The sequence below is a fragment of the Mus caroli genome, unplaced genomic scaffold (assembly GCF_978045245.1).
Source record: "Mus caroli unplaced genomic scaffold, Mus_caroli_1 scaffold_13, whole genome shotgun sequence".
NCBI lineage: Eukaryota > Metazoa > Chordata > Mammalia > Rodentia > Muridae > Mus > Mus caroli.
This window is the reverse complement of record NW_028227268.1, coordinates 63,938,107-63,965,410: the sequence shown is the minus strand read 5'-3', so window position 1 is coordinate 63,965,410 and position 27,304 is coordinate 63,938,107. Positions and strand designations below refer to the sequence as shown.

At 48.5% G+C, this 27,304-nt stretch overlaps 1 protein-coding gene across 9 annotated transcripts in view; it reads right to left on the bottom strand.

The window, feature by feature from the left end:
- Window positions 1-27,304, bottom strand: part of Obscn (obscurin, cytoskeletal calmodulin and titin-interacting RhoGEF) — a 143,863-nt gene that overhangs the window by 110,840 nt on the left and 5,719 nt on the right. For all 9 annotated transcript variants that reach the window (XM_085829987.1, XM_085829979.1, XM_085829978.1 and 6 more), the window contains exons 5-15: window positions 26,729-27,037; window positions 26,168-26,434; window positions 25,271-25,552; window positions 23,803-24,078; window positions 22,770-23,045; window positions 19,203-19,478; window positions 17,243-17,518; window positions 10,490-10,765; window positions 7,336-7,611; window positions 2,334-2,609; window positions 874-1,149 (exon numbers count right to left, since the gene is read on the bottom strand). In XM_085829987.1, coding sequence (XP_085686113.1) covers window positions 874-1,149; window positions 2,334-2,609; window positions 7,336-7,611; window positions 10,490-10,765; window positions 17,243-17,518; window positions 19,203-19,478; window positions 22,770-23,045; window positions 23,803-24,078; window positions 25,271-25,552; window positions 26,168-26,434; window positions 26,729-27,037 — 3,066 coding nt within the window. The remainder of the gene's footprint in view (window positions 1-873; window positions 1,150-2,333; window positions 2,610-7,335; window positions 7,612-10,489; window positions 10,766-17,242; window positions 17,519-19,202; window positions 19,479-22,769; window positions 23,046-23,802; window positions 24,079-25,270; window positions 25,553-26,167; window positions 26,435-26,728; window positions 27,038-27,304) is intronic.

Sequence of the window (27,304 nt, the reverse complement as noted above, 5' to 3'; positions counted from 1 at the left end):
TATATATATATATATATATAAGAAACATGGTGAACAAGATCCTGAAAACAGCCAATGAATTGTCCCTCAAGTCCACCTCCATGTGACCAACATGCCTTCCCAGGTACAAGCCTGCATAGCCCACTTAGGACAGTCTCCTGTGTCAAGAACAAAATTCTGTGGGTTTAAAAGGAAGGGAATACTCCAGCACGTGCTTTAGCTAATACTTAAACTCAGTTGCAGATTAAATAAATCCAAGGGCCCCAAATCACAGACACAGCAACAGGGAACATGTTCCTCCACTGGTGCCTGCACGGGACTCTCAAGTGCCTCTCGGCTTACGGGTCTCTCTGCTTCATCAGTAAACTGGCTAACTCAGTCAAGGGCCTTGTCGCATCTCTGCAGAGGCGCCCCCCTCCCAGGGATCTGAGGAGGATTGTTCAGGCTGCACTGCCCACAGCAAGAAGTGCATTTCCTAATGCAGTTATGGAAACAGCACTAAGCTGTAGACGATGCTGTCCCTCCTGCTAGATCCCCTGAACTCAGCCAGAAGTGGGAGAATGAGAAGCAAGAGGGGCTGAAGGGTGAAGTGGGAAGAGGGGAGAGCAAGGGATGCCTGACAATAAAGAGTACATAATACTCTTGCAGAGGGCCCAAGCACCCAAACTAGGCTACTACTCCTGGCTGCCTGTAAACTCCAGCTCCAGGGGATCTGATGCCCTCTGCTGGACTCATTGAGTGCCTGCACTCATGTGCACACACCAACACACATATACACATGGCTGAAAGGTAATAATAAAGTCAACCCCTAAAGGGAATGAGACCAGGATCTGTCTAAGCCAGAGCCAGCCTCCAACACCCCCACACAAGCTAACTTAGTTGTGTAACACCCACCTGCCACGTCCAGGTGGAAGGAGAGCTTCTGTCCCCCGGCCTCGCAGCTGTACTCCCCAGCATCGGCCTTGCCCGCCTGCTGCACCACCAGCCTCCTGGAGCAGCCCGAGGCCTCCATGCGCACCTTCGAGCTGGAGCTCAGCTTCTTCCCGTCCTTGAACCATGTCACCTCAGTCTGGGCCTGGGCCACCTCGCAGCTCAGGGTGGCGCTGGCCCCTGCCTCAGCCTTCACCTCGCTGTGTGCCTGCTGCTCCTTGGCAAACACCAGCTTGGGCTCTGGGAACAGTGATACGCAGGGTTAGAGACATTGTCTAGGTCAGGGAGGCCACAGGGAAAAGAGCTGTCTCGGGCAATGGAGGACAGTACTTTCTCAACCTTGATGAAAGACCATGGCCTTCATCACACTGTAAGGCTTCCTAGCTCTGCTCAGTTGTCTCTGCCAATGCTGTGCTGCAGATTTTACCTGTGACGCCCACAGCAGTCGGCTCTTTGGTCCCTGCATTCATCCCATGCTCCTGTCAGACCTCCATGTCAGTGCTATGCCGACTGCATGAAATGACCTGCAGGCTCGTTTCCCTTTGTGTAGTGTCGACAAAGGTCTCCGTGAGCACGGAAAAACTGTCCTCAGTACCATTTGATATGTTTTTCTCTACAAAATTATTTGAAGACTTGGTTGCTATTTCCACTTATTCAAAATACACATAAGGCTTGCTGAATTACTGTTTTCACAGTTTACTAGTAACCACCCTGATTTACCACCATAAAATGCCTTGTTATATTCTTTTAAAAATAGCATTTCCATGTAGACCTGATAGCTTGTTTCTCAACATGTAAACATGGACAGAAGTTCGTGGGGGTGGGGTGGGGTGGCGGTCACATCTAACGGAGCACTGTCTGAGAGCGCTACTGGTCAGTCAGGATTGCAGATCACCTATAAGTCCTCAAGGCTTCACCTGCACACAAGGCCAATGGCTGTCACTCTCAGGCTTTTCCCTCTGAGGACATGGAGCCCAGCCCTAACACTGACAGGAATGTGGGCTGACTGGGCAGCACACAGGAGACACTCACTCCTCAATGTTCCTGAATTCAGAGCAGAAACTCTATGGAGATCTCTGACACACCTACCCAAACTGAAAGCAAAGGAGCCATGGTATGTGCTGTAAACTATACTCTGTTGTGGGAGAGGGTTATGGGGGTAGGATTGAGACCATTGCACAAGGTCAAGCCAGAGTCCCAGATCTCACACAACAGCAAGATGGTTTTGGGAACGTGTGACTACAGATTTCCCCATAGTAACCCCACTCAAGGCTTACAAAACAGAGCCCTCCTCCACCTTACGAATTCAACCCCAGCCTAGTTGAAGGGGAGGAGGAAGGATGTCCGTGTGAGAGACGAAGACTAATATAAGTCAAAGGAATAAGTCAGGCCTGCTCCACTGTCTCATGAGGATAAATAGTTACCTGCCACATCCAGGTGGAAGGAGAGCTTCTGTCCCCCAGCCTCGCAGCTGTACTCCCCAGCATCCGCCTTGCCCGCCTGCTGCACCACCAGCCTCCTGGAGCAGCCTGAGGCCTCCACGCGCACCTTTGAGCTGGAGCTCAGCTTCTTCCCGTCCTTGAACCATGTCACCTCAGTCTGGGCCTGGGCCACCTCGCAGCTCAGGGTGGCGCTGGCCCCTGCCTCTGCCTTCACCTCGCTGCATGCCTGCTGCTCCTTGGCAAAAACCAGCTTGGGTTCTGGAGACAGACAAGAACACACAGAGTCAGAGACACTGTCTAGGCCAGGAAGACCAAATCAGGGGGAAATCCTGATGATGCGGGTACCATTGATGAGCAGAGCATCACCCAGGCTCCACACTCACTGTGCCCAGATGCCCAGTGCCCCTCAGCACAGAACCAGACCCACACATCCTGCCTCTGCTGTGGGGCTGCTCTGGAGAGCATCTCTTCAAAAGCTACTTTCAGTGGCTCTGAGGTGGAGACCAGACGTTTTCAGCCCCTCCGTTTGTCCTTCAGTGGTATTGGTGTCACAGGCTGAACTGGTTCATACCTACATTGTCTGTCTTCAGATTTTTGGAGCTCTGTATGTATTTGAGTACTGGAGTCCTACCAGCGATGTATATTGTGAATATATTTCTTACTTTTGTGTGTGTGTTTTGGTTGAATCAATTATTTTCACAGAGCAACACATCTACTGGTTCTTCATAGGCCGCGTATTCACTTACCAGCTATGAAGTCATTCGTACAGTAATGTCCCGGCACACTCAGCTGTGAATCATGCTATCTTCCTCTGAGGCTGCCACTCCACACACCGTTGACTGCAGCCTATGCTTTGGGGGAGACCTCCAAGGCTAACGCACTTTCCCAGTGTGAAATGCCCTTACTATCACTTGGAAAAGATGGTCCCATCTCTACACCTCAGACTCATGCCACAGGAGAGGAGGGACAGGACCTGTGATGGTGGTCAGTCAGGAGCGGGGACAGAGACCACACTTTTCTTCTCTATTACCACATTTGGGCTCATGGTCTGATTAGCATTGGTTTATGCTGAGGGTTGATCTCGTGGAGCAAAGGCTCTTGGTTTTCATCTGAGAGTACACAAGGTCTTTGCAACCAGCCCTTCTATCAGCATCACACTCAAACGTATACAGATAGTAATATACATCCGGGTTCTGACTAGGAATACAGTTAAGTCTTCGGTGGTTGCTAGTAGTTTCTTCTGATCTTTGTCACAATCCTTCAAAAACATTTGAGCATTTCTTCACTGGGCTTTAAATCACTTTATTATCATTTCTGGGGCATCCGGTTAGAAAACAGGTGCTTCTGCAGCACCGGTAAATACCATCGACTTTCATTTTCCAAATTTCTGCGCAGTGTGGAGATGGAGTGGTGTCCCAAGCAAGCCAGATCTCTGTACAAGGTGATTGTCCCCAAGGCTCGCCCTGCACCCTTTACCTTGGGGACTGTAACGCCTACTCCTGCTCTCCTACACTTGCCTTGTTGCTGTTTCAAAAATAAATCTCTCTCCTGAAGTGTGATGTTAGCTGCTGTTTCCTGTCATTCTGGTTTTCACAGTAAGGGAGAAACTATTTGGTTTGGGAAAGAATTCATGATAAACTTTATTGCACATTTTTTCGGGATATAAGATGGTCATTGATTTTTTAATTATTTATTATTTTGTGTGAGTGTGTGAGAGAGAGAGACAGAGAGAGAGGGAGGGAGGGAGGGAGAGAGAGAGAGACAAAGAGAGAGAGAGGAAGAGAGAGGGGGAAGAGAGACAGAGAGGGAGAGAGGGAGACAGAGAGACAGAGAGGGAGAGACAGAGAGAGAGGGAGAGAGAGACAGAGAGACAGAGAGAGAGGGAGAGACAGAGAGAGAGAGGGGGAGAGAGAGACAGAGAGACAGAAAGACAGAGAGAGAGAGGGAGGGAGAGGGAGAGAGAGAGAGAGAGAGAGAGCCCTGTCTAAGCTGGTTCCCTCTCTCTCTGCTCTCTGGGTCCCAGGAATCAGATCCTCAGGCCTGGCAGCTGTGCCCTTATAAACCCAGCCGTGTCACTAGCCCAGAAGATGGTGAACGTTACAAAATGCTCTCATTCGGTGCTGGCTGAGATCTCAGCGGTCTCCCTGTCCTTGCTCTGATCTTCTGTGTCTACTCTTGAGCCAGCTCCTCGTCCCTTTCCTTTCCTCAGTCTTCAATACTGCAGAGCAGCTTTCTGCCAGGCCTTCCCTACCCTGGCCTTGAAGTGGCCATGGCCTTTTTGTTTTGCATATTTTCCTGGTAGGGTTTGGCTGCTCTGTCACATTGTTTCCATGAAATGTCACATTGTTTCCATTACATGGTCCATCTTTCCTTCTCTGGTTCCCCAGGAGAACAGAGTGAAGAACAATTTGTTTCTAGAACTTCTGGGAGGATGTTCCTGCTGGGCTACCCATCCCCCCCCACTCACCCCCATAAAACCAGCTCTAAAAATACTGTTTCCATTTGTTTCAAGTCACAGAGTGGTTTCAGTTTTCAATTTCTTCTTTTGTCAGTTTTGACATAATTTTCTAGCAATGAGCCAAACCGTCAAGGCTTTTTAAACCATAAAATTAGCTCTCATACTCTCTTCAACTAATGTCTTATAAAGAAACAGCAGGCTTTTTTGACAGTTGTCCCTGTTCATAATTGACTGTCTATGTCATGGATACAACAGCAAATAGAAAATACAGGAGCGGAGCAGAACTGCATCTATGAGAATCACAGGCTTCCTGCTTGTCGTTAGTCCCCAGATAATACAAAAGAGCAGCTAGCAGAGCTAGCACTGTACTGGGTACAGTCAGCCAGGAGACAAGTGGAGATGCACAGAGAGAAAGGGCTGTGGTGGCTCCACAGTTAAGAGCACCGGCTGCTCCTGCAGCAGACTCAGGTGAGGTTCCAGCACCCACATGGTGGCTCGCGACCACCAGGTCCCAGTAATCAGGTGCTCTCTCATGAACTCCACGGGCAGCAGGCATGTACATGATACACAAACATACATGTAGGCAAAATGTTCCTAATCGTGAAATAAATGGATCTGGATTGTTTTGGGGTTTGAGGTGTTGCTTGGTTTTGGTTTTGAGTGAACTGACAAGGAGCAGTGGCTCAGCAGTTAAGTGTGCTTACAGCTGCCGGGCGTGGTGGCGCACGCCTTTAATCCCAGCACTTGAAAGGCAGAGGCAGGCGGATTTCTGAGTTCAAGGCCAGCCTGGTCTACAGAGTGAGTTCCAGGACAGCAAGGGCTACACAGAGAAACCCTGTCTCGGGAAAAAAAAAAATAAAACAAAACAAAAAACAACAAAAAAAAATTGCTTACTGCTCTGCTGAAGGACTTGAGTTTGTACAGCTCACAACTACCTGTACCTCCAGCTCCAGGGGATCCGATGCCCTCTGCTGGCTTCTGCGGATGCCTGCACTTGCATACACATGCACACATACACACACACACACACACACACACACACACAGCGCGTTTTTAAAAACTAAAATAGGGGACTGAAGAAGAAATGGCTCCGTGGTTAAGAGTCCCTTCCTGCTCTTCCTGAGGACCTGAGTTCAGTTCCCAGCACCCACACCGGATGAGTACCATAGTTGTTGAGTCCATTTCTGGGGGGATCTGAAGACTCAGATCCCCACCAGTGACTATACTCATATGTCTCCACACATAATTAAAAATTAATAATAAAAACAAGTTTAGGGGGCTGGTGAGATGGCTCAGTGGTTAAGAGCGCTGACTGCTCTTCCAAAGGTCCTGAGTTCAAATCCCAGCAACCACACGGTGACTCACAACCATCCGTAACGAAATCTGATGCTCTCTTCTGGAGTGTCTGAAGACACACTACAGTGTACTTTCATATAATAAATAAATAAATTAAAAAAAAAAAGTTTAAGAAATAAATAAAATAGACCTTGAAAGAAGAAATTGCAGAGAGCATGTGTGCTGCTTTCGTGTAACTGTAGCGTCATTTTATGCCCAGGACTGGCACATCTGAGGATTTCGCATCTGCAGTGGCATCCTGGAACTAACTCTCAAGGACACCGGGGATGCAACACAAAAGCAGGAGTGCTGCCTCAAGTGACTTAGCGTTAAGTCTCTTAATAGGAGGAAATGCATGTGCGCTTCAGCCATCTCTATGCACCAGCCAGAGGACCCGTGACCCCTGGTCACCAGGGATACACGGAGATTATGTACAGCACTCCAGTCGCTGACAGATGGCCACAGCAAAATGGCAGCACACCACATCAACAGTTCCCCACATCAACTAGCTTGTACATCAGCTTCCGAGGGTAATGATGGGAATGTTCTGGTAAAAAATATAACAGCAGGAGCGCAGGGCAAGGCTGACAGACTCATCCATCCTGACGAGTGGATGTCAAAGCACGTGATCAGTCTCTACTCTGTACACATCACGATAGCTGTGTGCCCGTCCAGCAGCAGGCATTTTCCTACAGGCATCTTCTAACTCCCCAGGAAAGGAGTGAAAGAGACCGTAAGGAAGCAAAAGCTGAGAATACAAGAAAGTCTTGAGACAGTAACAGATATGAAAAGTGTCTGGCCTGTGGCTTCTCCTCACCCTGAACTAGTGGGTTTCAAACAGCTCAGGCCATGGACAAACAACACAGTATTTCCCATCCAAGGAAGATCGCTTTCCCAGGTAAAGGTCACACGGGCACCTTAGAACCAAGAACCAAATGATTCAAACAGAACCAATCAAAAGGCTGTGAGCAGGCTCTTGCAAAATACAGTTAAGTACCAATATGTGGACAGCACTCAGGTGTATAAGAAGGGCCTGCCCCTGACCATTTTGCCTCACAGAGCCCACGGATATAGGATGGCAGGATACAAAATAGTAATAGACCAAATGACACAAAAAGAACCCAGTGGGCAGCCATGCATCTGATCCACTAATTCCCTCAACACAAGTCAAACTGGTATCACAACACCCACCTGCAACGTCCAGGTGGAAGGAGAGCTTCTGTCCCCCGGCCTCGCAGCTGTACTCCCCAGCATCCGCCTTGCCCGCCTGCTGCACCACCAGCCTCCTGGAGCAGCCCGAGGCCTCCATGCACACCTTCGAGCTGGAGCTCAGCTTCTTCCCATCCTTGAACCATGTCACCTCAGTCTGGGCCTGGGCCACCTCGCAGCTCAGTGTGGCGCTGGCCCCCGCCTCTGCCTTCACCTCGCTGTGTGCCTGCTGCTCCTTGGCAAACACCAGCTTGGGCTCTGGGAACAAAGGGGGACACTCAGAATTAGAGGCACTGTCTAGATTAGCAAAGTTGCAACCAGAAAGGCCCTGGATGGGTCACCTGGAGGGCAGTGTCACCCAGGCTCTGCACTATGCTCAGAAGAAGCCCTAAGGCTTCTAAGCACAGGGAAAGTCAGTCTCCCTATCCACCCAGAGAACATTCCAAGGCCTGCAGTAGGTGCCTCAAATGCAGATAACACCAAACACTACATATATGGTTTCCCTGAAGTGCCGCCCCTGATAAAAGTTAGTTGATAAATTAGGCAAAGTAAGAAATTCATAAGCCCACTGTGGTGGTGCATAGCTTTAATCCCAGAACTTAGGAAGCAGAGAAAGGCAGATCTCTGTGAGTTTGAGGCTAGCCTGGTCTACATAGAAAGTTCCAGGAAGAGCCAGACGTGGTGGCGCACGCTTTTAATCCCAGCACTCGGGAGGCAGAGGCAGATGGATTTCTGAGTTCGAGGCCAGCCTGGTTTACAAAATGAGTTCAAGGACATCCAAGGCTATACAGAGAAACCCTGTCTCAAAAAAACAAAAGAAGAAGAAGAAGAAGAAGAAGAAGAAGAAGAAGAAGAAGAAGAAGAAGAAGAAGAAGAAGAAGAAGAAGAAGAAGAAAAGAAAGTTCCACGAAGGCCAGCTAAGGCTACATAGTGAGACCCTGTGGCTATGCACACCTTTAATCCCAGAACTTGGGTAGCAGAGGCAGGTGGACTCTATGAGCTCTTGGCCAGCCTGGTCTACATAGTGTGTTCCATGACAGCCAGAGCTATGTAGAGAGACTGCCTCAAAGCAAATGAACAAACAAAAAAATCAAAACAATTAATGATAAAATAGAAAAATTAAAGCAATATAGTATAACAAAAGCACACACTCTGGGCCATTATTAATTAAACTGAGGACAACTGAACAGAAGTGATGTGGTTCCCTGACAACCCTGATGTACCTGATTACTTCTGGAACTTTCCATACATTGCAGAGCCATACAGGACAGTGGGTAAATAACCCCATGGTGTGCTACTCAGGATAAAAAGAATGACCGTCACGATTTGACACACACCACAACACTCCTTTCTGGTGTCACTAGGCAGAACTTTGGCCCATTTTTTTTTTAAATAATTCCTTTTATTTTTATTTTAGGTGCATTGTGTTTTGCCTGCATGTTTTGACTGTTGTGAGGGTATCAGGCCCCCTGAAACCAGAGTTAGAGAGTTGTGAGCCACCATGTGGGGGCCGGGAATGGAAACTGGGTCTTCTGGAAGAGCAGTCAGTGCTTTAACCACTGATCATTCTCTCCAGCCCCGGTCTAAATTTCAATAGCACTGTCTTCTAGGCACGCACTTTAGGATCTCTGTGGGTATTTTCACACTAGAGGACTGACAACCACACGCACCGCCAGATACCTCCCATGTTTCGTTTTTTGTCTTCTGTCATTTATGGAAGGCTCTGCTGAAATCCCTGGGTTTATTTTTTATTTTTACTTAGCATTAATGTTGCATGTGATATGGGCGAGGAGGTATCCACACTTGCAGGTGGAGGCCAGAGGACCACTTTCTGGAGCTGGTCCTCTTCTTCCTCACATACGTGGGTTCCAGGGACTGAACTCAGGTCATGAGACTTATTCAGCAAGCACCTCTACCTGCTGAACCATCGCACCAGACTAAACCACAGTTTTCAATTTCAGTGTATTCAGATGTGTTCTGTGGTGGTCACGGTTTTTGTTCTGTCAAAGAACTCGTTCCTGGGGACTAGGGTGACTTGGCAGTAAGGCTGTGCTTAGAATGCACAGAGCTCTGTATTTCATTCTCAGCATAACAGAGTGTGTGTGTGTGTGTGTGTGTGTGTGTGTGTGTGTGTGTGTGTTCTGTATTTCATTCCCAGCATAGTACAGTGTATGTTCTAGAACATATGTTCCGTTGTGTTCTAGAACGTATGTTCCGTTGGCACATATATTCGTTCTATAAGTTCTGGTATTCTCCTGTACCCTGGAGTAACTACTTAAGTACTTCATGATAGCCACATGCGAGGATTTTCAATGTTTCCAACACATAAACATAGACATCAGAGGAAGTGAAGATGTTGACTGCCAGAGTCTGATCAGTGCACATCGGTGCACATCACAAACATGCTATCAGATTCCACACTGCACCTCGCTGGGTACCACTACACGTTGGCTAGAAATAATGAACCCAATCCTTAAGTGGAATCTTAGAAACATCTGCGTGCCACCTTGAGGGTTTGTGTTTCTCTTTCTATTGTAAGTCTGGGACTCAGCCGAAGTTGGCTTTGTATGTGGTGACTACTGCTGCAGTGTTTTTTCAATAGAGATGAATGGTCCAAAATCTTCCACGAAGTAATCATACAGTCTGCAGCCCCTCCATGAGTCCCAGAGGAGGGAGGAGAGGTATGGGTGGGGTAAGGGAATCGTTGCTGTGAGGGCATTTCTGCTCCCTAAGTCTGGCTGCCTATCCCCACACTGGGACACCCACATCTTCACTACTTGGTTTTAGCATGCTCTAACAGGTGCTGAGGCAAAGGCTCCTACCTTTTCTTTGGATGTGCTGTTTGGATCCAAAATTCTCCCCAAAGGCCCACATGTTGGAGGCTTGGTCCCCAGATTGGGGCCATTGGGAGGTAGCTTTAGTATTTAGGGGTCTAGGGGGACATTCTAGGTCATTGGGCGTGTGCCCTCCAGAGTGACTGTGGAGCCCAACCCCCTTCCTCACTCCTGCACATTCCAGCATGAAGAAAGTGGTGTGACAGAGAAAAGTGGGGCATCTGCAGAGACACGATCATCTAGGCCATTAGCCCATCTCTCATCACATGCAAACAAAGCAGCCTTGATACCTGAACACCCACCTGTGACATCCAGATGGAATGAGAGCTTCTGTCCCCTGGCCTCGCAGCTGTACTCCCCAGTATCCGCCTTGCCTGCCTGCTGCACCACCAACCTCCTGGAGCAGCCTGAGGCCTCCATGCGCACCTTCGAGCTGGAGCTCAGCTTCTTCCCGTCTTTGAACCATGTCACCTCAGTCTGGGCCTGGGTCACCTCACAGCTCAGTGTGGCACTGTTCCCCGCCTCTGCCTTCACCTCACTGCGTGCCTGCTGCTCCTTGGCAAACACCAGCTTGGGCTCTGGGGACAGAAGTTAGGGACATAGAGTGAGAGATACCATATGGGACCTATTTCATAGACACTGATTCTCCAGGGTTCCATAAACTGTGTCCTTGAGGACATCAGGTGTCCAGTAGGATTGAGACATGTCTTCACAACTGCGACTTTTGTCTCAGGGGCTCAGGTGAACATTTGGAAGTGATTCTCACTCAAGAGTAATTTCAAGGCCAGAGGAAAGGGGCTGAGCTACTCTGGCCTCTTTACCTGTGGGTTTACTGTCTCTGCCAAGTTCATGGCAGATTCTATTGCTCCCAGAGTTGGCCTACTGTGTGCTCTGCAGCCTCCATTCCCTGATGGTTTTATCTACACATAAAGTATGCACAAGCACTTGTTCATCTCAGTGAGCCTCAAATATTCCTCTCCCTATAGAATCCATACCTAAGAGCAAAGCACCCCAGCTCCCATCCACACAGACTGCCTATACACAGGCATACACACACACACACACACACACACACACACTGCATGCACAGCCACTACTCTGACTTCTGTCACCATCTGTCACTTCTCCCTGGGCTTTGAGTTCATACCAGTTAGGCCAGTTACTTGCTCTGTGCTGATGCATCTCTACTCAGTGATTGACCCCAAGATAACCATGATGGTCCCTTAAGGTAGTGTTGCTCAGCCACATGATAGCTGTCTTGTGTGTGTGACTGCACTCTGTGAGAACCACACAATGGGAGAGTCGGACGACCACAAAGTCTTCACATGTATTATATTCTGGTGGGTCTGTGTGCTTCCGTTTGACTTGTCTGGAGAACCCACCCACACTGCATATTATTTGTTCATGCAATCCAAGCATTGTAGTGTACACTTTAACTTGAGAGGCAGAGGCAGGCAGATCTCTGTGAGTTCTAGGCCAGCCAGGGATACACAGTGAAACCCTGTCCTTAAAAGGGGGTGGGGGAGAGGAAGAGCAGAAATGTGTTCCTTTAAACTGCTACATAGGGTTGTTCTGAGTAAACACCACAACTGAACAACTTTTTCTCTTCCTTCTCACAGCTCATCTGGGTTGTTTGCCTGGAGATATAATCAGGAAAGCTGCTATAACTATACCCAGGTGGCTGGGGAAATGGCTCAATGGTTAGGAACTCAAACCGTTCTCACAGAGGATTAGAGTTCAGTCCCTAGCACTCACTGTGGTGGTTTGAAGAAGAATAACCCCCATGAGATTGAATATTTAGTCCCCAGTTGGTGGAGCTGTCTGGGGAGGACGAGGATGTTTGGCCTTGTTGTAGGAGGTGCGTCACTAGCAGGCTGTGGGGTTGCAAAAGACTCCCACCTTTCCCAGTGTGCCTCTTTCACCCTGCCCTCTGATTAGGATCAAGATGTGAGCTCTCAGCTGTTCCAACCAACATACTTGCTACCACACTGCCCCACCAGGATGGACCAATTAGATGCTTTCTTTTCCCAGCTGTCTTAGTCACCATGATTAGTCATAGCAATAGAAAGGTAACTAAGACACCCATGATGGATGGCTAACAACTGCCTGTAAGTCCACAACGTTCTTCTGGCCTCCTAGCCCATCATGTGAGCATACCTATGTATAGGCAGATATACATATGCATAACCGAAATGTAAATGTCTTTTTAAAAGATCTTTGGATACATCTTTGGTGATGGGAACGTCAGCACAAAGGGCTCTGTGCGGCTTTCAGAGACTGCAGTTAGTTAACGAGTTCTCCAGCCCCATCCCCAGACCTGTCATCATCCAAGTCCTGAACTGTGTATGCTTCGTCCATCCCTAACGTGATGGTTTGCATATGCTCAGCCCAGGAAGTGGCACTGTTAGAAGATGTGGCCTTGTTAGAGTAGGTGTGTCACTGTGGGTGTGGCCTTTAAGACCCTCACCCTAGCTACCTAGAAGGCAGTATTCTGCTAGCCGCCTTCAGGTGAAGATGTAGAACTCTCAGCTCCTCCTGCACCATGCCTGCCTGGATACCACCATGTTCCTGCCTTGATGATAATGGACTGAACCTCTGAACCTATAAGTCAGCCCCAATTAAATGTTGTCCTTATAAGAGTTGCCTTGATTGTGGTGTCTTTTCACAGCAGTAAAACCCTAAGACAGTAATGAAATCCTATGTCATATAACACCAGCTTCCATGATCCTGCTCACGTCTGTGTCTATAAGAGGCCTTCATTTCAAATGAAACTATGTAATTTTTTTCCATCAGCGTAAAATCTTCAAAGGCACATGCAACACGGAAAACTGATGGTAATGGACGGCCGCAGGGCCTCCGTGATTGCAGATGAACTCACTGTTCGTTCAGTCCCCACCACAGCCCAGGTGAGCAGAGGCCTCCTGGGGGCCTGGAGCTGGGAGGTCTGCAGTGAACAGCAGAGGACCATGCTTCACCTTCTCATAGGCAAGGCACAAATATAGACCAGAGCGCATTGGTCCAGGAAATAAAGATGTTATCCGTGTTGGCATGGTAGAGGAAGCAGGTGACCTAGACTCGGTGGAAGACCTTGGTGGGTTGTGACTCTCAGCCAGACAAGTAGAACACGGAGGGATAAGTACTAGAAATCTGCACCCGTGAGCAAGAAAGTGGCTACCTGGGCTGTGGCACAGAGAGTGCTCAGAAAGGTGTCTGTCACCTCTGGCTCCCCAACCCCTGCTTTTCCGTGCTGACTAGAGTGTGACAATGAAACCCAAACCTGGGACTAGGCTCAGGGCTTCTCCAAGAAATAGGAGTTTCGAGAGTTCAAAGCCAGCCAGGGATACATAAGACCCTGGCTCAAAAAGTTAATAAACCAAGAAACAGAGGAAGGATCAATGAAGTGGCTGACATCTCCTATAGATAGAATTCAAATTTATGCTACCAAACCCCAGTGAACCAAGATAGCTGAGGCCCACACACTAGCACTTTCCCCGCTGTGGCTGAAAGGTTGTGAAAGCCTGTGGTATAAAGGTTACACAGCCACCTGAGTCATTTTGTTGCTATAACAAAATGCCCAAGGCTGGTACTTCACTGAAATAAACAAACAGGTTTGTTTAGCTCACAGTTCCAAAGTTGAAGGAAAAAGCCCTGACAGCAGCTAGGCACTGATGAGGACCCATGGGAGGTGGCACCACAGTAACAGGAGAGGAAAGGAGATGTGAGAGGTGCCAGGCTCACTCAGGACAGCCCACTCTCACAGGAACCACTCCAGTCCCACAAGACCTGGCACACTGCACTCATCTACTGATGAGGCTGGAAGATCCACAGCCCCCTTCCCACTGGGGCATGCCCTGTAAATGTCTCCCCATCGAAACACAATCGGAACCAAATACATGCACATGCGCTTATGTGAGAAACCAAACATCCAGACAGAGCAGAGGCCAGCAAGACCTCTGAAGGCTCTGGGTTGTGTGTGTGTGTGTGTGTCTGTGTGTGTCTGTGTGTGTCTGTGTGTGTGTGTGTGTCTGTGTGTGTGTCTGTATGTGTGTCTATGTGTGTGTGTGTCTGTGTCTATGTGGACACCTCAGTGGGAGCATGGCTGCAGGATTCCTTGGAGGACTATGCCCAGGACTCCAAGAGAGGCAGGCAAGGCTGATCAAACTGCAGCAGGCCTGGAATGGCTCTGATACTGAGTGTTCTCCATCTGCCCAACAAATAGAGATGTTCCCTGCTCTGGAACTAAGGGACATCACCATAATAGAGTCTGAGCATAAAATGTGCAGAAGTCAATACAAAAGAAATTCTCTGTCACACCAGGACAGCAATGGATATGAGAAAAGCCCCCAACTGCAAAAATGGCAGGGCCAAGTGAGAGGTTGTGATGTCATGGGGGTCCACCTTCAGGAACAGCCACACCATTCATTAGCTCTACTGGACGAGGGTGCAGCCATAGAGACACAAAAAGACACAAATGTGTGTCTATGTGACTGACTGTGTCTATGTGTATCTGTGTGTCTATATATCTGTATGTTTGTGTTTGTGTATCTATATGTCTGAGTGTGTCTGTGTGTGCCTGTGAATCTGGGTGAGAGTGTGCTGTCCTAATTACTAAGGATGTAATTAGGATGGAAAAGGCCCTGGGTTTGACACCAAATGTGTGTGTGTGTGTGTGTGTATGTGTGTGTGTCTGTGTGTGTGTCTGTGTCTGTGTCTGTGTGTCTGTGTGTGTGTCTGTGTATCTGTGTGTCTGTGTGTGTGTCTGTATGTGTGTCTATGTGTGTCTATGTCTATGTAACTGTGTGTCTATGTGTGTGTGTTCCTATGTATGTGTTTATGTGTCTATGTGATTGTGTGTCTATGTGTGCCTATCTATATATCTATGTGTGTATATGTATGTATGTGTGTTTATGTGATTATGTATCTGTGTTGTCTATGTGTGTATCTGTGTGTTTATGTGTCTGTGTTTGTATATTTACATGTCTGTATGTCTGTGTATCTATGTGACTGTGTGTGTCTGTGTGTGTGTGACTGTATGTCTCTGTGTCTGTGTTTGTCTGTGTATCTGTGTGTCTGTATGTGTGTGTGTGTATATATATATATATAAAAAAATATATATATATAAAATGTGTGTGTCTGTGTGACTGTGTGTATGTCTATGTGTATCTGTGTGCCTATGTATCTGTATGTCTGTGTGTGTGTCTGTGAATCTGTGTGACTGTGTGTGACTATGTGTGTCTCTGTGTGTCTCTGTGTATCTGTGTGTATGTGTGTGCACATGTATGTGTATGCATGTGTGTGAGAGATGCATACATGATGGCAATGTAGTCACTAAATCTGTCAGCCATACATTCCATTAAGTCAAACAGAAATTATAAAGTTTAAAAATGTAGCAAATGAAAGTAAACCTACTGCCAGTGGAATTGGCATTGTGTGTACTAAAACATAATTAGTGAATTGGAAGGTGGATCAAAAGAAAAAATTCAAACTAAAGCAAAGAGAGAAACATGATGGAGCACAAGAACATGAACGTGTCAGCCAGTGTAACAGGAGTCCTTCCAGGGATGGATGGGACAAAAGAGCCAAAAACCAAGATACCCACAGATTCAAGATGCTCTGAACCCCAATATCGAGCAAACTGCATGGGGTCTTTGCTGTATTCCTGCTGTCTGACTCAAGGAATCCACTGCTATAAGACACCGCGACCAAAAGCAATGTGGGGAAGAAAGAATTTGTTTCAGCCTACATGTCGGATCAAGTCTATCATGAAGGAAAGTTGGGCAAAAACTCGGGGCAGGAGCCTGAGGTAGGAGAAGTGTCCTGTGGCTTGCTCAGCCTGTTTCTGTCTTTCATCTGTGTACAGGGCTTTCATTTTCTTTCACTGTATAGAACTAGACAGAATTATTTATTGGGATGTTACATGTGATTTCTTCACTGTCCATCAAGGTCACTCAAGTTCAAGATTTCTGAAGATAGCCCTTTCTCAAAGAAAGATCTTTAATCCAGTTGTGCTATCAGCCCATGGTTCTTTGATTCTTTCATCCCTCTTTAAAATAAAGATACATACTCAGGTCAATTTCCAAGTTCTCCACTAGAGAACTCTCTGGCAATTTTTTTCCCAACAGTTTACTTCAGGAATCATTTCAAAGTAGATCTGCCTTTCACTTGGTGACCCCACGCCACTCCCCACTTCTCTTAAGAACGATTTCAGATCCTATTCATTCCTGACACTCTCAGGATGCTAATCTGTATGCAGGATCTGCCAGCGCCACTGGTATTCATTCATAGGTAGCTCCAGCTCCAACCTCATGCTCAGGACAAGCCTTATTACGAACACCAGCATTCCACTGAGCTGTCTGGGTGTCAACGCTCACACTGAACAGTCAGTTCTGGGTCGCAAAAGATTGATTGGTATGCCTGTTTCCCATATCTGCCTGCTTCCTTAAATACCCCAGGATTACTACCCAGGGGTGGCACTCCACGTGGTGAGCTGGGGCCTCCACATCAATCACTAATTCAGAAAATGAACCACAGACCTGCCTACATACATACATAGGATTGGTGAATCCTATGGAGACATTTCTCAACTGAGTGTCCCTCTTCCCAAATGCCTCTGGCTGGTGTCAAGCTGACATGAAACAACCAGCACAACTGCCAAAAATCAGTATTTTCAAACAAAGAGAAATTCCGAGAACTCACACACCCAGAGACCTGCTACAGCCGACGCCAGTGGAGCAGAGGTCTTCAGAGCAAAACTAACATCAACCCAGATCATGGCTCTGCAACTGTCTGGCAAAGTGAGTCAAAGCCCATCTGTGCCTCATCTTAAAATGGAAAGAGTCAGGATCCTCCCTCGTAGAATTGCTGAGAAGTTTAAAATCTTTTAAAAATAAGAAACATTTCACAAAACCCAGGCACCTGAATATATCCAGCAATCGCTAGCAGTGATTAGAGGTGAAGTTCAGAAAACACAGAGGTCACAAGACAGCAGTGTCTCACCTTAATGTCTTATATGCACACTACAGAACATTAAAAAAATAAAATAAAATAAACCCTACCTGCAACGTCCAGGTGGAAGGAGAGCTTCTGTCCCCCGGCCTCGCAGCTGTACTCCCCAGCATCCGCCTTGCCCGCCTGCTGCACCACCAGCCTCCTGGAGCAGCCTGAGGCCTCCACGCGCACCTTCGAGCTGGAGCTCAGCTTCTTCCCGTCCTTGAACCATGTCACCTCAGTCTGGGCCTGGGCCACCTCGCAGCTCAGTGTGGCACTGTTCCCTGCCTCTGCCTTCACCTCACTGCGTGCCTGCTGCCCCTTGGCAAACACCAGCTTGGGCTCTGGGGACAGATAGTGACATGGAATCAGAAACGGTTTGAGTCGTGAAAGTCACACAGAGAAAGACCTGGAGGAGGCTGCTGTGGGTGATGAACACCCTCCAGGCTCTGTACTCACTGAGCCCCAAAAAGGCCCTGGGCCTCTCAGCATAAGACCACATTCATCCACCCATTCCACCGCTGCCTCGGGAGCAGTTCAAGAAGAGCAGAATCACTGGTGAAAGACTATGAATAAACGCAGCTTGATAACAGAAACTCACTGTTGCCAAGTGAGCCGCAGCCATAGATCAGATTCAAAGGGGAAATTCTCACACAGAGACTTCAGCTTGGCTGATGGTGAAGCACAGTGGTAAAGCCCTTACCTAGCATTCTCTCTCTCTCTCTCTCTCTCTCTCTCTCTCTCTCACACACACACACACACACACACACACACACACACACACACAGCACTCCATAGATCATGGTGTGCTTGGGCCTAGATGATGTCATAGAATAGGGCAGCCTGCTTGCGCTAGTTTATGTAGGTTATAAGGGAGAAGGGCCCATAGTGGATAGTTAAGTCGCTAGTCACTCCTGACCATCCCACAGACTGGAAATTAACTAAGAACAACTACAACTACCTCTTGGTAGCCCCAAGTTTAGTATGAATAACATCACTCGAGCCACCTGCAAGGTCAGAGGACACTGCCAACTCTGTGACCTATGGGTAGCAGGCGGTCAGAGTCAGGGATGGCAGAGGAGGCATTTCAACCCTCTAACCGGCAGGCAATGCAGGCAATCTCTTTGGTTGGACCAGGAGGTCAGGAACAGGATATGGGGTTCTAACTGGTTAACTAACATGTAATTGCCTCAGTCTTTGACCAGTTTCTGCCCTAAGTCCTATAAAAACTTCCAGACAAAGAAGTTCAATACCTTTTCCCCTCTGGGAACCCCTCCCACTCTGGGAACCCCTCCCAGGCTGGGTAGTTTCTCTCACGTTTGCCTAATATCTCTTAATGCATCCTGCTCCCACTTCCCTTTCTCCCACTCTCTCCAAATCTCTTATTTTCATTGTCATGAATCAGCAAACTAAGAGCCATTGCCTCCGGTTGACTTTTGGTGGTCACTGAGTTCCCAATGTCTTACATCTCTGGGCCAAGCATAACTGGACTGAGAAAGGTCTTATTGTTCTCATTCCTGCATTATATCCAGGGGAAGGCGGGGAGAGTATTCCAGAACACCTAAATGAACCCTCACAGCCGGAGTTCAGAGTTGATACAGTTGCCAACATGATCATGTAACTAAAATTTCTCCTTTCCCTGGCTGAACATGAATTAAAATTTCTCTTTAAGAGATGCCATGTGTGAGACTGGATGAGACCACAGAGAGCTGTGAGAGAGACCTCAGGCAGAGAGACATTGGTCACCTCAGCCCTGCACACAGGTAGAACCAGAGTCCATGGCACTAAGGTACAGTGGTAGAGCTGAGCAGGCACTGAGAACGTGAAATGGGACATTACAGCATGAAGACATTTTGTGAGGCACAAAAGAGGCCCTGGCCAAGATGAACAGACATCTGCCAAATGCACCAGGACCAGACACAGGGATGAGATCGGCAAAGATGATACTCAGTGGACAAAACACTGGGCCTGCCTGGCCATAACCAGGCTCATAACATTTGTAAACTAATTCAGTGGCTCGACACCCACCTGTGATGTCCAGGCGGAAGGAGAGCTTCTGTCCCCCGGCCTCGCAGCTGTACTCCCCAGCATCTGCCTTGCCTGCCTGCTGCACCACCAGCCTCCTGGAGCAGCCTGAGGCCTCCATGCGCACCTTTGAGCTGGAGCTCAGCTTCTTCCCGTCCTTGAACCATGTCACCTCAGTCTGGGCCTGGGCCACCTCGCAGCTCAGTGTGGCACTGGTCCCCGCCTCTGCCTTCACCTCACTGCGTGCCTGCTGCTCCTTGGCAAACACCATCTTAGGCTCTGCAAATAAACAAGGCATATAGTTGCTATAACTAAATTAGGGTCCACCTTGGATCCCAAAATCTGGTGACCCTAAAACCCCATTCTGTCACTTTTGATTAAGGTTTTTACTCTGAGCAGTATATCCATTGGCAACTCTCTCAGTGAATGTTTTTATGAAGGCTAAAGTTCTGAAGTCACTTTTTGGAACTGCGTTATTTTGCCTTCACTTCTGAACGATAGTTTAGCTGGGTATGGAATTTGACATTGATGATTGTTTGCCTCCGTACTATGGATACCATATCATCATTGTTTCTGTTTCTTGTTGCCCACATGTATACCACACATCACAGCTCCCTCTTCCTCACTCTCTGTGCCCCTTGGTGTTGTTCCACTCCCCTCTGCAACAGCTCGCAAGCCCCTGCCTCCTCTCCATGCTCACAGACACTGCCTCTCCCCAAACCTCATCATCTTGAAAACCAAAACTAATAGATAGATCAATAGATGCATGCATGCATACATACATACATACATACATACATATGTACATAAATAAGATTACCTAGATAAAACAAACAAATAAATTCCTGAAAAAAAACTCCACAGAATCTAATTCAAGAGGAGAAAGAGAAGACAGAAAACCTGGAGAGCCCTGCAGTCAGTAGACTGAATCAGTAATCTAAACAGGAGTATCCAGACAAGAAATGAGACGCACAAGCCTCTCTATCTTCAGAAACAATGGCCTATTACCTAGAAATCCTCAGGGATTCACAAGAGAATTTAGCACTAATAAGCAGGTTCAGCCTGGTTGCAAGTACAAGATGAACGCACAGAAATCAGGCCTCCTCCTGTGTGTCAGTCGAGGGGCCGATGGCATCCAATGCCTATTGAGAGCTTAGGAGCCATTGTTCTCTGAGAGTGTCACCACTGTCACCAGGGCCTCTTGTGTGCCTCACAAAGTGTCTTCATGTTGTAATGTCCCATTTCATGTTCACCCATGCCCCAGCGGATGACCGTGAGCACACATGCCCGCATGGGCAGCACTGACTGAACTCCGTGGGAGAAAGGAAAGAAAGAAGGAAATGGGAGATCTGTTGGGCGGGACCAGGAGGAGCTGGAGGGAGGGAGTGGGGGTGGACGTATATACAGATATATACAGGTATGAAGTTTTCAAAAGAATACAATTGAATTAAGGGAGAATTCCATCATTGGGATGACACTAAAAAATGAACAGTAATAAGTTCACGCACAAGTGTAAGTCCTGTTTGCTGAGCATATTCAGATAAATAGACAAATGAAAAGCCACACCACGTCACAGATTTGAAGTCTTCATCTTGAAATGGCAATATTGCTAAAATTGGTCTGTATGGTCATATAAACCATACATCCTTACTTTGTACAATCAAAAAAAAAAAAAAAAAAAAAGAAATGGCTCAGTGGCTAAGAACACTGGCTGCTCTTCTGGAAGACCTGAGTTCTTTTCTCAGCTGAACCACATTGCAGCTCATAGGCATCCCTAACTCCCATCCCGGGGCATCCAATGCCCTCTTCTGGTCTTCATGGGCACCAGGTAGACATGTGCTGCACAGACATGTATTCTGGCACAATACCCATATGTGTAAAATAATAAAATAATTTTAAAGAAAATAGATGAATCAATTTTAAAAGAAAAGGGAACAAAACTGGATGAGTTCCACTTCCCAGTTTTAAAACTAACTATAAAATACTGTGGCACACACCTTTAATCCCAGCACTTTGGAGGCAGAGGCAGGTAGATTTCTGAGTTCGAGGCCAACCTGGTCTACAAAGTGAGTTCTAGGACAGCCAGGGCTACACAGAGAAACCCTGTCTCGAAAAAAAAAAAAAAAAAGAAAAAGAAAAAAAAGAAACAAAAACAAAAAAAGAAAAAAATTACTGTCGTCCTGGGCTAGAGACATGGCCGAGCAGTTAGAACATGGGCTGCTCTTGCAGAGGACTGGAGATTGGTTCCCGGCACCCGTGTGACAGCTCCCAACTGGCTGTACCTCCAACTTCAGGGACCTCTTGTCTGTGGTAGGCATGCACACATGCAGGCCACCTTTTTAATTACAGTCGTTTGCCAAGTATGGTGGCACATGCCTTTAATCCCATCACTTCGGAGACAGCAAGTTTGAGGCCAACCCACCCTACATAACAAGGTCCAGACAAGCCAAGACTACATAGTGAGACCTTGTCCCCTCCCAAAAAATTAAAAAAGAAAAGAAAAAATTAACAGGAATCAATTAAACATAAACTCAAAATGTGTCAAAGACCTAAGCAAAAAAATCAGAAGCCATGCAGCAATGAGAAGGACATGTGGGAGAATATTTTAGCCAGTGTACTGATACAGGACCCCAAAAGCAACGAAACAAAAAAGGGACTAATTTTAGCTTATGCATGCACATGCTCTCTCTCGTGCATACGTGCGCACACACACACACACACACACACACACACACACACACGACAACGACAGAGAGAGACAGAGAGACAGAGACAGACAGACACAGAACTCTAATTCTCAATCCTTCCTCTTTTGAACGTTGAATGTTATAGTGGGGGGCACAAAAGCCCTGTGTGACTATGAGACAGAGATAAGAGGATGACACGGAATAAAAGAAAGCCTTGACTTTGTGATAAAAGGTCAAAAAGTTTCTACGAGTCCAGCCTCCCCATGTCCAGACGCCTCCATGACGGGACGTGCCACCCTGTTATCCACAGCAGGGTCTGCTTCTCTATGCTCTTAGAACCAGGCGGGCCTTTTGCTCAACTCTGAATAAACCACAAGCAGAGGTAACACCCTGGTCTCCCAGAGTGGAGCTTCAAGCGCTCCTGCACCCTGAAGAAGACCTGGTTACCTCAACAAGAGGCCCAGGTGGCCCTCATGGAGACCACCACCCTGGCTAAAAGCTGCTGTGAAGCAAAAGAGACCACAAAAGGAGACCAAAGGCTCCAAACACAGCAATGAGGTCAGCCCCGTTGCCTTAAAAGTCTTCTCATCCCATACTTCCATCAGGGATATCCCAGTGGACACATCAAATGCAAGCTTGGATAGACACCATACTGGATAGCTGAGCCATCAGTATAGACCATGGTACCTCCTGCCCCATGGGCTGGGGACACAAAAGCATGCTGCTCCTTCCTGCTTCTGAGTTTGGGGCTACTTGTTAGTTGTGGCGAACTAGCCAACATGTGCCCTCAAGAAGCCTGTACCACACACCCAGCACCTGGCCCACACTGAAACACTTCCTCCAGGCTTGTCCCATGACATAGTCAAATGTCTAACCAACTGACCTGTGACGTCCAGGAGGAAGGAGAGCTTCTGTCCCCCGGCCTCGCAGCTGTACTCCCCAGCATCCGCCTTGCCCGCCTGCTGCACCACCAGCCTCCTGGAGCAGCTCGAGGCCTCCATGCGCACCTTCGAGCTGGAGCTCAGCTTCTTCCCATCCTTGAACCATGTCACCTCAGTCTGGGCCTGGGCCACCTCGCAGCTCAGTGTGGCGCTGTTCCCCACCTCTGCCTTCACCTCGCTGTGTGCCTGCTGCCCCTTGGCAAACACCAGCTTGGGCTCTGGGGACAAAGGGGGACACTCAGAATTAGAGGCACTGTCTAGATTAGCAAAGTTGCAACTGGGAAAACCCTGGATGGGTCACCTGGAGGGCAGTGTCACCCAGGCTCTGCACTATGCTCAGAAGAAGCCCTAAGGCCTCTAAGCACAGGGAAAGTCAGTCTCCCTATCCACCCAGAGAACATTCTAAGGCCTGCAGTAGGTGCCTCAAATGCAGATAACACCAAACACTACATATATGGTTTCCCTGAAGTGCCCTTGATAAAGTTTAGTTGATAAATTAGGCATAATAAGAAATGTATAGGGCTGGAGAGATGGCTCAGGGGTCAAGAGCACTGGCTGCTCTTCCAGAGATCCTAGGTTCAATTCCCAGCAACCACATGGTGGCTCACAGCCATCTGTAATGAGATCTGATGCCCTCTTCTGGTGTGCAGGTGTACTTGCAGGCAGAATGCTGTATACATAATAAAATAAATCTTTAAAAACTTTAAAAAAGAAAGAAAATTCATAAGCCAGTTATGGTGATACGTGGCTTTATCTTAACATTTGAGAGGCCAAAAAAAAAGCAGATCTCTAAGTTTGAGACTAGCCTGATCTACATAACAAGTTCTAGGCAAGGCCAGCCAAAAGTTACATAGTGAGGCCCTGTCTCAAAAGAAAAAAATAACTAAACTCAAGAAGATATAAAAACTATAAATATATATATATATATATATATATATATATATATATATATGCAGATTGTCCCAAAGGACTGACCTGCCACGTCCAGGCGGAAGGAGAGTTTCTGTCCCCCGGCCTCGCAGCTGTACTCCCCAGCATCCGCCTTGCCTGCCTGCTGCACCACCAGCCTCCTGGAGCAGCCCGAGGCTTCCACGCGTACCTTCGAGCTGGAGCTCAACTTCTTCCCGTCCTTGAACCATGTCACCTCAGTCTGAGCCTGGGCCACCTCGCAGCTCAGTGTGGCGCTGGCCCCCGCCTCTGCCTTCACCTCACTGAATGCCTGCTGCCCCTTGGCAAACACCATCTTGGGCTCTGGGGACAGTTAGACAAGGACACTTGTTCAGCAGATCCTGCCAAGCTCCTCAGTTCTAGATTCTGATTAGCAAACCCTGGACTCTGAGAAACTCCAGTTCCTGCCACAAAGATCCTCCCTGGCCTGTGGCTTAGCTGTGGCTCTTCTTAAATCTGAGAATGTGATGTCCAGCCCTTCACTGGCCAGAACAGAATGGCAGGGAAGGCCCACAGGAAATCACCAGGCTGTCTCTTACAGGCAGAGACAATGGTCTCTCATTCCCTAATCTGCCCACCTTCAGAAACACTTTCCACAGAGTAGAGGAAGGCCCCACTCATGAACACATCCCCAGTTTTCTCTGCCAACTGGACACTGACCGTGGCATGATTTTTGCTTTTGGATACAGCCAAACTTACATCCATGCATATTACTAAGAATCCTGATGCACGGAATGCATGCATTTGTATGTTTTCAGAGTCTGTGTGAGACATGGCAGCAAAGAGCTGTCGTCTGTGGAGATATATGTGGACCCCACCCACCCAACGATCCAATGTGAGGAACACCAGTCCCCTGAAGGGTGGTATGCGTCTCTGCCAGGGCTGGAAGTCTACAGCACCTTCATACAGGTAGAGGAGGAGGTACCCTTGCCCTGCCTGGTGTCCAAAGCTGCCTCCAGCCAATGCCATACCCCCTTGTCATACTGCAAGAAGCGGTAGCAAGAGGAACCCAAGTATCTTGCTGTCTTTGCCCCAGCACACTTGCACATGTGCTTCTGAGGTCCTGCTGGGCCCCAGTCACAGTATCCACATAGCCATCTGTTATGTCTGTGAAGAAAAGCTATGAAGCCTACATGGTATAGATGCAGGTATCCAGACTTAGACCACACAGGATGCTAATGCTCGCCTAGACCAGAGGTTCCAACCACAGCTAGGAATTCCTTCTTCCTATAGAACTGAGCTACCCACCACCACTAAAACACACACACACACACACACACACACACAGAGGCACATACACACATGTGTGCACATATGTTCGTATGTCCATACACACACACACACACACAGAGGCACACACATGTCAGAAAGCAGCTATCCCACTGCCCAGAACCCCTCAGACCATGCCTGGAGCTCCGGGACAGAGAATACACATCCACAACCACACATACAGCACAAGGACACGATGCCAGCCCCACCGCCCACGTGTGCTCACCTTGCACCAACAGCTGGTAGGCAGTGCGGCTCCCACGACTGACACACTCATAGAGGCCAGCGTCATCCTGTGCCACGTCCCGCACCAGCAGTGCTCGCCTCCCAGCTGACACCTGCATCTCATACTTGGGCCCTAGGGACAGCTCACGACCATCCTTCAGCCAAGTCACAGCAGCAGCCTGGTCCGACAGCTCAGCCAGCAGCTGTGCCTCCTCGTGCAACTGGGCCAGCACCTCCCGGGCAGCCGCAGCAGGAAGCTTACTGCTGGGCAGCCCCAGAGCCGCTACAGGTCAGGGGTGGTTTAATGAAAGTTAATAGGGACAAAGAGACCACAAGAAGGTGGGCCAAAGGAGTCATAGGCAGTGAAGGAGAGGAGAGGGGATATGAGGGTAGAGAAAGAGATAAAAGGGAAGAGACCCGGGGAAAAGGGTGGGTTGGAAGCAAAGAAGCAGCCGTGGAAAGTAAGTCAGTGGGAGGCAAGAGAAGGGAGGGGCAGAGGGAGGAGTGAGGAAGAGAAGGGACAGGTGAACACAAGGTGCCAGTGAAAAGACAGAAAGCATGGGGAAAGCCAGCGTAGGGGGAGGGATATGGGGGCGAGAGAGAAACAGGCAGACAGAGAGGAGATAGGAAGAAGAGAGAATGAGAAAAGAGGCAGTGAGAGATGTGGTCCAACCACAAGGCATCTTACACAGACACACACACACACACACACACACACACACACACACGCCCAGCCTCAACTGCCAGCCTGAGATGAACAGCCCCAACCACCCAGCTACCTTGCCCCCTTTATCACATGGTCTCCAGAAAAACCTTCTCTAGAAACCTTCTCTAGAGATTATCCCTCCTGCCCACCACCACACTGAAAAAAAAATGGGACTCTGGGACTCAGGCCTACCTCGGACCACCATTTGGATGCTAGTTTCAATGCCATTAGCCACAAACTTCAGCTGTGCCCCATGCAATCTGGCAGGCACCTCTCTGATGGTGAGCATATGCCGAGTGCGGTCACAACGGATCACGTATATACTGCTCGCTTTCAAGGCCTCCCCATCCAGGAACCATTCGCCCGAAGAGGCCACCGTGAGGTCCACAGAGAAAGTGACCTCACCACCCTCCACTGCCTCCACCGCCTTCAGAGGTGTCTTTACAGCCAGCATGGGGACTGCAGAGTAAGCAGCATTAAGGGGAGAGTTGGGGACAGATGAGTACAGCCTTTATCTTCCCCTCGTCTTCCCTGTCCCCAATCAGATGGAGTAGCCGAAGCCCAGCTCACTGAGACTGCTGAACAGGGTCAGTGTCAGTGGGACTATCTTAGGATGCCCAACATCTCCCAACCTACACAGAGAGTCCCCTTAAGATCATCCTGGCTCCCCTAGAGGCAGAACCATGCTTTGGGGTCAGGTAACTCAAGGGCAGGTGGCAGCCCCCTGTGATGTCACTAAATGGACTCACTCACCCAAGTGCATGGTCCCTGGAAATTCAAGGTAAGGACCCTGGCCAAAGTGATTGATGGCTGACACTCGGAACTGGAAATCCCCCTCCTCAGCCACACCAGTGATGGTAAGCTCAGTTGTGGCCAGCCATCCAGCTTCGTGACACCTGCTCCAGGCATAGGCACCCAGCTTCCTCTTCTCCACCACATAGCCATCAATAGTGACAGGGCGGTCCCCATGGGGTGGTGGGGACCAGCTGAGGGTCACAGAACTCTCTGTCTTGGCCTTTACAACAGGGTCAGCAGGAGGGTACAGGGGTGGCCTCCTGGGTGCTGTGTGGAAAACAGGCTGAGCTCACCAACTGAGAGCATCTCTCAGAGCATGCCAGACCCTAGCCTGGGTACACCAGAAAGTGAATGACTGATGGACCTTGAGTCTCCCCTTGGGCACTGCTCCAGGGGACGGGATGGCACCACCCACCATCAATGGGTTCAGAAGCCTTTCTCCAGACCTGCTGCCACCCTGTTGCAGTGGGAAGTCCCCCTCTCAAGAGAGGAACTTGGAGTGGAGGACACACGACCACAATTTTCTGCCACCCT